At 40.7% G+C, this 9,390-nt stretch overlaps 1 protein-coding gene across 1 annotated transcript; it reads left to right on the plus strand.

Annotated features, from left to right (window-relative positions):
• The first annotated feature begins 1,755 nt into the window (after positions 1–1,755).
• On the plus strand, positions 1,756–6,704 carry nppa (natriuretic peptide A). Its single transcript, XM_050064745.1, has 3 exons — positions 1,756–1,885; positions 5,235–5,550; positions 6,453–6,704. The coding sequence occupies exons 1-3, from the start codon at positions 1,775–1,777 to the stop codon at positions 6,455–6,457; spliced, it is 432 nt and encodes a 143-aa protein (XP_049920702.1). The 5' UTR covers positions 1,756–1,774; the 3' UTR covers positions 6,458–6,704.
• Positions 6,705–9,390: the final 2,686 nt, after the last annotated feature.

Raw genomic sequence — 9,390 nt, forward strand, 5'->3', positions numbered from 1 at the left:
GAGCACAAAGGCTCCGGAGAAGAAGAAGAGTTAGTGACATCCAGAATGGCCGAGTTAGCAAGATGCAGTAATAGGACACGAGAGACAGAGACAGAGACAGAGACAGAGACAGAGAAGGAGAGAAGGTGCCCGGTGTATTATAGGGGGTCCCCCGGCAGACTAGGCCTAAGTCAGCCTAACTAGGGGCTGGTACAAGGCAAGCCTGAGCCAGCCCTAACTATAAGCTTTATCAAAGAGGAAAGTCTTAAGTCTAGTCTTAAATGTGGAGACGGTGTCTGCCTCCCGGACTGTAACAGGAAGATGATTCCACAGGAGAGGGGCCTGATAACATGTGTCTCAATACTCCAGGAGAAACTGAATAAGTGGACCTTGAGTTAAGAATCGAAACTACCAATAGTGTTGTCTAATAAGTTTAACTTTAAAAGATAACAGGGAAGTACATATTGGTAAGGAATCTTCACTCCGATTCAGTGTGACCTACATGTTTTTCTGAATTAATGATAACATATATTTGCTAATTCCAACTGATTCAGACAGTTTGCATGTGTCAGTGAAAATGACAGCTGACAAAACAATATCCACTCAAGGTTCACTTACTCTTTTGTTCCAGCGCTTTTAACTTTAACCCACGATCTTCATCAAGAGGTGGAGTTAACTTAGTTGTCATGGAACGACACACATTCAAACTTTCCATGATTCTGAAAACATCAGAGACTTCTGTACATGTTGACTTCAGAGTTGATATTTGCAGTTTATTCTAGAAATTGGAAAACAATCTCTACTCAGGGTTCTCGTAACATCTTGTCATTATTAAAGCTGTAAAATCAGTAATTACATTTAATGGGGAAATACATTGATTACTTTTCTTAAATAGACTGAGAGTAGAGATCATTATCAATCTTTTGTTTGAGAGCTGTATCAATTTTTCATCTCAGACTCTGCAAGAAATCGATTATGCGCATTTTCCAAAATGTCAAAAAATGGTGTTAATATTTGGCATTGTCTATTACAAATCCATCTTTACTGGGCTGGGTGGAAACAGCCCTGTAATTTGTTGGAGTACTGCTAGTATACATAACTCAAAACCAAACCAAAATGTTATCAACTATCATAATGAATATTATATACTATAAATGTCTTATATTGATGATTACATTGTTTCCTTCCTCTCCTTATCTAAACCATGTGATCTCCCTGTAACCCAGGCGCAGCAGTTTTAACCTACTATGGTATTTTTTTAGGCTCAGGAGGGGAGACAGTGTTAAGTATTTGCATGGTGAACACTGCATTCCTGTCAATACACACTACATCTGATCTGAGCTCAGAGTTCCACTATGGCTCCAGAGGTCATGCCACTGCTGGCTGGTAAGCGTGATGATACACAGACAGACAGACAGACAGACAGACAGATAGACAGACAGACAGACAGACAGACACACACACACAGACACACACACACACACACACACACACACACAAACACTCACCATGCAACAGACAGTCAATGTCAGTGGTTCATCATTTTGTAGATCACCTCAAGTGCATTCTGACACCTCTGCATGATAAGACAGCTGGTCAGATGTTCCTGTAAGTGGTACTTGGTGGTAGGTGATTTGTGAGTGTGTGTGTGTGTGTGTGTGTGTGTGTGTGTGTGTGTGTGTGTGTGTGTGTGTGTGTGTGTGTGTGTGTGTGTGTGTGTGTGTCTTTGTGTTGGCATGTATATAAAATGTTGCAATGTAGGCTGTAGTCTCAGTAGCAGCAGCAGAGGGATAACATGAGGACTGCGGTCCTGTGGGGCCTGCTGGCCCTGCTGTGTCAGCACACACTGGTTAGCAGCCACATACTGGGGAGGCCCTCTTCTACTGGTGACCTGGCTCAGCTCAAGGTAAGAAACTATGTCACACCTTTAGTTATCACACTTGTTTGTCTTAAGACTGCACTCTGGAAGGTGAGGTACATTCACAGGTAAAGACAGGGAGATGGCTAACAATGTTGTTGAGATAATGTTTTCCAGCAACTGTTGCTTTTCTCCACATTGTATCCAAAAAAACACATTTTCTTATTTAACTTTAGTGGTTTCTCATTATGGTAAAAGGGTACAGCGCCTTGCTAGTTTTCCAACCACTCAAAGCACTTTAACACTGCATTTCACATTCCCATATGGTGGCTGAGGCTACCATATAAGGTGCCATCTGCACCTAAGTTAAACTTTCACACATACAGACAATGAACAGTTTGGGGCTCAGTATCTTGCCCAAGGATACTTTGACACACGGGCCCAAGGAGCCGGGGCTCCCATCCTTCCATTAGTGGTGGACTCTACCTCCTGAGCCACAGGAGGTAGTCATATATAGTTTTGGTTTTATTTGTCCAGCTTTTGAGATTTCTGCCACCCACCACTATTACTACTATATTTGAGTGATATTTCCCTGGAAATCAAGCCACAAATTGCAAAAGCACAATTCATAGGGATTCTGGAAGGAAAGGAGCTTTCGGATGCTGTTAGATCAGAGGTGGGCATTCACGGCTCTAGGGCCATATAGGGCTCTTTAGCCCCTCTCCAGTGGCTCCCTGTGGCTTTGACAAAAAAATATATAGAAATGGATAATGGTTATTTCTTAACATTTCAATTTTTAAATGTATAGCCTATAAACTAAATAGAAAAAATGTCTCAACATATCATCCACTAAAATGTGTGTTTTTCATCTATGGCCTGATGCCTTTTCCTCAAGATTTTGCTGAACCTCAACAGCGGTGGCTAGTCTTGAGTTTTACTAGTTAGCTGACTATGGATTCCAAATCCACAAAAGAAAAAGTATCAGAAGAAAATATAGCATTTGACAGTGTGTGCATGGATTTGTATGTTTTCGCTGCCAATGCTGCAAAATAGAGTACAAAATAATCATAAATAGCTCACTGCAGAGCAGCCACCTCGCGATAAAACATATATGGGATACTATTCATGACTTGTTTTTAATTTTAATAGGCAAATTTAGACTTAATAGGTTGTTTCTTTAATTATAAGGCTCAAACAAAAGAACTGGCATGCTTAACTCAAACATCTTTAGAGTACAACAAGTGACCACACAAAAATTATGCAATAGCAAATGATGTTGTCAGCACTCACAAATATGTGACACTTTATAATATACAACAGCAAAAGGAAACTGACTTATTTCAGGCCTAGGCTTTCAAAGCCTTCAGGTTTTGTGGCCCAAGATTTTTATTTTTTATTTTTGGCCAAAAATGGCTCTGTTGATAGTTAAGGTTGTTGACCCTTGTGTTAGACCATCTGACATGCACTTCATATGATGCATGCTGAAGCCTTAAACATGTCCATGCCCAGATTTTTTTTTCACTTCTAACCGTGAACCTTACCCACATCATCCCCTAACCCTGGATAACAAGAATATTTCCTAAAACGTTTCACTGTTCTTTTAAAGGGGTGTAAGGTACTAAACAACCTCTATCAACTACAGAAGCTGTAACTGTTAATGTGCATTTCCACCCTTCCACCCATTACTGTTACTGTATGTGAATATTAGGAGTTGGGAGCATCGAGATTAACAGCTGGTGGCACTAATTGTCTAGTCAGTACCATTGAAGCTGTAGTTGGTAACTTCTATAGAAACACATTTTTGTCACATTTGCTGAAAAAACATGAGATATGAGAAATGTAGCCAATCAGGTGGGTTATGCTAAGAAAAGCCAATAGCCAAGCAGCAAGCAGAATAAACTGAGGGATTAGTGTGTGATGTCATATGGAAGTGCTTTCCTCATCTACATGCCCCAGTGTGGTGCTGGCATCAGTCATATTACTTATCCTTATCCAAAAAGTCACTTCAGAGCTTATAACTTTTGTGGATACAACCGCGCTACTCGGTCAAGTAATCAACTTCACTACTAAAAAGCTATTTGACTCAGCAAGTAGTGATGTTACGGCCATGCTGCCGTATACTGCTGTCAGTCATGTTAATCGCTGCTCGTGAACTGTGGTCAAACCATCAAACCAGGCAGTGTTGATCAATATGAATCAAGATTCTGTTATTGCGTTGCCTATTGCTCACCTCAAATATTTTCAGAAACATATTTTAGTTACTGTTTAGTTGTGAAATGAGAAAGTTTGTTAGCCAGTCACTATGTTGGACACAGTCAAGCCAAAACCAAACACCACCCACCAGCTGGAGCAATTGTTTCTGAAAACATTAAAGGAAAGAAATAGGCAACGCAGTAACCGAATCTTGATTCATATTTGATCAATGCTGTCTAGTTTGACAGTCTGACTGCAGTTCAGGAGCAGTGATTGACATGATTGACAGCTGTGTCAGAGACTCCTCGGCTCTGATTGGTTGTATTTTATTCAGCTGCAGTGGATTCTCACAGATTTCATTAGAGACAGTCTGGGGAGGAGGAACATGATGTTTTCCACAGATGACAAGTGACAGTTATATGACATAAAAAAATATCTTTATAAAAGTTACCAACTCATCTTTAAACCACCACAGAAGAAGAGGATACAACAAGATGTAGGTCCAATAAAGAATGCCAGTCAAATCTTGAACTAAATAAGAACAACGTGGAAAACATGAGGGAAATGTAACATTTGGGTTTGTTTCCTGTGTTAGTGTGAGGAACGTTACAGCCTCCTCATCACTCCATACACATCTGATGTTTTGTCTGCTGATATTTAATGTCTCTTTAGTGACCTGGAAGCTTAATGTACCACATGATTTATTCATTAAGTCTGTTTCCATTACTTTGTCGCATGTATTTAACAATACACCAAAAATTCCGCCTGAGCCACGCATAAAAACTCATTTGCAATATTTTGACTTTTGCTCAGATTTATGCCAGTTCCTCTCAGGATTTTTTTCTGCAAAATTTGAAAATGCACATAAAAAAGGTAGATGGAAATGTACTTTCTGAGTTATAAGTTACAATCTGCAACTCTGTCAACACCACATACAATATTATAAAAAGCCTAAGTACAAGCAAAATATACAGATTTTTCTGTTCCAGAAGTAGAGAAATCTCATTTCAAACATTTAGCTTTGGAACATAACCTCACTCAACAGTATGCCATGGTTCACTCCATGTTATATACCCAAATGGCGTGTTAAGAATCACTAGAAGGCCTATGTTCTTAATTCATAATGTGGTAACTGTAATATAACACCATGAATGTAACCAGTTTGAGTTTTGAGTGTAAAGCCATCTTCACCTTTCCACACTAGTCTCTACTGGAGCGCTTTGAAGAGACTGTGGCTGAAGCAGGGCAGGAGGACTCTGAGGCAGATTACCAGGGGACAAACCAACAGCCTGAGAACAGCCAGGCCAGCCGGGGATGGAGCCTGGACCAGGAGGAGGACCAAGAACCTTTGATATCAGAAAGATCTAAATTACCAGCTGAGGGTCACAGCAGGACCATGAGTCAGAGGAGCCATCTACAGGACCTGCTGATGACCGCCAGGAAACGGGCCTCTGGCTGCTTTGGAGCCAGGATGGATCGAATAGGAAATGCCAGCGGCCTGGGATGCAATAATGGAAGAGGTAAGACTGCAGCTGAGAATGGCAGAATGAAATCAAATCAGGATGGTCAAAAGATTGTGCTGGTTAGGTGGTCATAGTTTGGAAGGCAGCTTTGTGCATGTGGCAAGAACATAAAAACATGTCTACTGTAGCCTGTATTGTTTTTTTTATCAGAGATATGATTGTATGCAGAGCCAATATGAATATTGATTATACATACAATAACAGAACTCTTGTCCACAGATGCTGATTTCTTATTTTTGATTATGTCCTGACCTTTCCTCGCCATTTTTCTTGTTTTTTCATGTAACTCCCTCTAAAATGATATGTCATTATGACATTTCTGTTTGTGTCCAGATGAAACAAACAGAAACAACGTGTTAGAGGTGTTGGTAGGTGTTGTTTGACCTTTGGACAGAACCAGGCTAGTTGTTTCACCCTGCTTCCAGTCTATATACGAATACGAATACGAAAACGAATACAAATACGAATACGAATACGAATACGAATACGAATACGAAAACTTTATTGTCCACAGAGTGGAAATTTGTCTTTGGTTTCACCATTAACATGTCTCAAGGCAAGACGACACACAAAACATAATAAAACATTGCAAAGCAGAGGATATAAAATATGCTAAGCCAGGCAAACCACGTTCTGACTCCAGCTCTGTAATGGACACACAGACGTGAGACTGGTATCCATCGGAACATTTCACTCCTGCAGCACTACACACAACAATACATAAACTAGACCTACTACTGAATACATAATCATCAATTTGTCGTCTCTTACTATTGGATGTAATGAACACTGCGGCCTCTTAAAGCTACTACCATATAATAAATATGCATTAAAACAATCCAGTGTTATATGACCGGTTATTCATAACTTATTTATGTTTGTGTCTTCTTTCCGTTCAGGGTAATCTGACAGTTTCCTGTGACACATGCTGGATTGGAGTTTTATCTCCAGCTGAGGACACATCCAGACAGATTGCATTTGTATGGTTTTGCATTAGTCACACTTCAACTATGTGTGTATCTCATATGTATACTTGTCAGTTATGTAATGAATTCTGTTGAGTCCATTATACACTGCGTAACATTAAAAGGAAGTGAAGTACATAGTTGTGGGTGGGTTTCAAACAAATAAACTTTTTTTCATATGTAGAATTCTGTTGTTTGTTTAATCAATCAATCAGTCTATAGCCCCTTTTCACTGCCAGATTTTCCACAAATGTTGGGCCGTTTTGCCGGCAAGCTGCGAGCGTTAGACACACAGAGCCGGATTGGCGAGTTGATCCGAGGTGCCCAATTTTGTCATATTGGCGGAACCCTTTTAGTTTAAACAGACTGAGGCGGCCTTCCGCAATGGGAGGGGCTGTTGAAGATTTGTGGGAGGAGCTGCTGATGACGCCGCACGTGCGACCCACTGGCGATGGATAAACAGGAAACAGCTGATAGCAGGAATTAGTGAGCAGCTAGTAGCAAGAGGGAAACGTAAACCTGACAGACACTGTAAAATGAGCAACTGGGGAGACAAAGCATTGCGCACCCTCCTTATCCTCGCAAACGAAGAGGCCATTAACCGTCAAATGATGGGGACGGTGAAGAACGGGCCGACTTATGAGAAAATCGCTGAAGGACTGACCAGCCGCGGCTTCCCTCCATGTCACTGTTTACGTCACATGCTGAGCTACAAGTTTTGTTACTTGCTCACGCCCCCCATTGCCCCAAAAAAGGCACTTTCACACTACTGTCCTTTTTCCAACACCAGGATTAAATGCATTTTGTCCCCTCTCGCTCTCTGCTTGTACATACTGCTCCTGTAGCAGCTCTTTTTCTCTGATCCTATGACAGCTCCACTCCTCCCCTCACTGTGGATGTATAAAAAGAACTCTGTAGCTGTTGCTACAATGTTGTTGCTAAAACTGTTGCTAAAACTAAACAACCCACAAGCCCGTCACTATAAAGACAATGGCCGAAAAGATGTTGCCTGGCGAGTCATAGCTCTGGAGATCAACTCTTCAGGTGGGACATCGACTTTATTTAATGGCTCTCCACACATGATTTTCAGCTAATGCAGAGGTGGAGGAAGTACAGATCTTTCTTTCGGTAAGAACTTTGCGTGGTCATCTGTTGAAGAGCTGCAGCATGACACGTCCAGTGTGTGCTAGGGGTGATAGTGAAGACTGGGTAGTCTTAGTTAGGATCATCATTCAGTATCCTTGTGTCCTGAGGACAGAAGCTCCTCCTGATAGTGATGGGCAAAGCAGTTCTTTAGATGTTACTGAATCACTAGAATCAGTTCATTAAAAAGATTTGTTCACTGAATCGTTCCGACTCACTGAACTGATACACGGCTGAGCTGCCTCTGCGTCTGCCCTGCACTGGTGAGTCTCATTACTGGCCAGTCTAATGTTTTAAGTTTGTTTATCTGGAAACTAAGTCTATTAAAACAATGGGGAGGTGTGTGATTGTATTCATGTGGCTTGACTCCTGGCTACATTAGCCGTTAGCTTGGAGAAAACGGTCCCTATAAAAGTGTATCGCTTAGAAGAAATTATTTGAATCACTCAGGGATTGGGGTTACGTAATTCACCGAGTGATTCGTTCACCGAGTGGCAGTCCCTCCCTGCACCCAGAGATGGGCAAAAATACATCAAAATGTATTTTGATACAAAATACAACATACCCCTCAAATAAATGTATCAAAATGAAATACAAAATACTGGTGCCAGAAAATGTATCAAAATAAAATACATGTGTTTTGTATTTTCAAATACAGAAAATACTTCTTTTCTTTTTCTTTTCAGCAGTGACCCGCAGCACTATAGGTCACGGTCGGTCGGTTGGTTGGTCAGTTGGTCGGTCGGTCCACAAAGCTTTTCATGAATAGCTCAAAAAGTCCTTGACCAAAAATGCTCGAAATTTGCATACTGCAACTAGAGACCATGAGTAACTATACCAGAAAGAATGCCCACGATTCCTCCATAGGTGGCGCTATACTAACCGATTCAAATCTTTTCGTGAATAACTCAAAAAGTCCTTGACCAAAAATGCTCAAAATTTACATGCTTCAATTGGAGACCACAAGTAACTATGCCAGAAAGAACGACCATGATTCATCCATTAATGGCGTGATAGTAGCACATTTGGTCGCAGCTATTGCAAATTTGCGCTTGTTTTATCACAATTTGGTATAGCAGAGTATTCAGGTTTGGGCTATCGCTAGTTTGATATTATATCTATCATCACCATGTATTTATGCAATAGGCTATGTAGCCAGACCCAGACATAAATCATACATCAAGCCAATCAATTAATCAATCAATTTTATTTATAAAGCCCAATATCACAAATCACAATTTGCCTCATAGGGCTTTACAGCATACGACATCCCTCTGTCCTTTGGACCCTCACAGCGGATAGGAAAAACTCCCCCAACAAACCCCTTTAACGGGGTTTTCTCTTGAAGAGAAATTGGGGAGAAGCAATCTAAATATATATTAGGTTCTACAGCTGTGTTTGAGGTTAGATAGGTACTATCTGAGGACAGGAGGTCATGAATTTTGCCTCTAATAGTTAGAATTTTGTCATTAAAAAAGCTCATAAAATCATTACTGCTAAGGGCTGAAGGAATACAAGGCTCAATAGAGCTCTGACTCNACAGGAGGTCATGAATTTTGCCTCTAATAGTTAGAATTTTGTCATTAAAAAAGCTCATAAAATCATTACTGCTAAGGGCTGAAGGAATACAAGGCTCAATAGAGCTCTGACTCTCAGTCAGCTTGGCTACAGTGCTGAAAAGAAACCTGGGGTTGTTCTTATTGTCTTCTATTAATGCTGAGTAATAGTT

This window comes from Epinephelus moara, chromosome 16, assembly GCF_006386435.1.
Source record: "Epinephelus moara isolate mb chromosome 16, YSFRI_EMoa_1.0, whole genome shotgun sequence".
Classification (NCBI taxonomy): Eukaryota; Metazoa; Chordata; class Actinopteri; order Perciformes; family Serranidae; genus Epinephelus; species Epinephelus moara.

Bases quoted from the DNA above. Each gene is read 5' to 3' on its own strand.
- nppa (XM_050064745.1), top strand. From the start codon at position 1,775: ATGAGGACTGCGGTCCTGTGGGGCCTGCTGGCCCTGCTGTGTCAGCAC. The intron at 1,886-5,234 runs GTAAGAAACTAT...TTTCCACACTAG, and splicing joins GTGACCTGGCTCAGCTCAAG to TCTCTACTGGAGCGCTTTGA.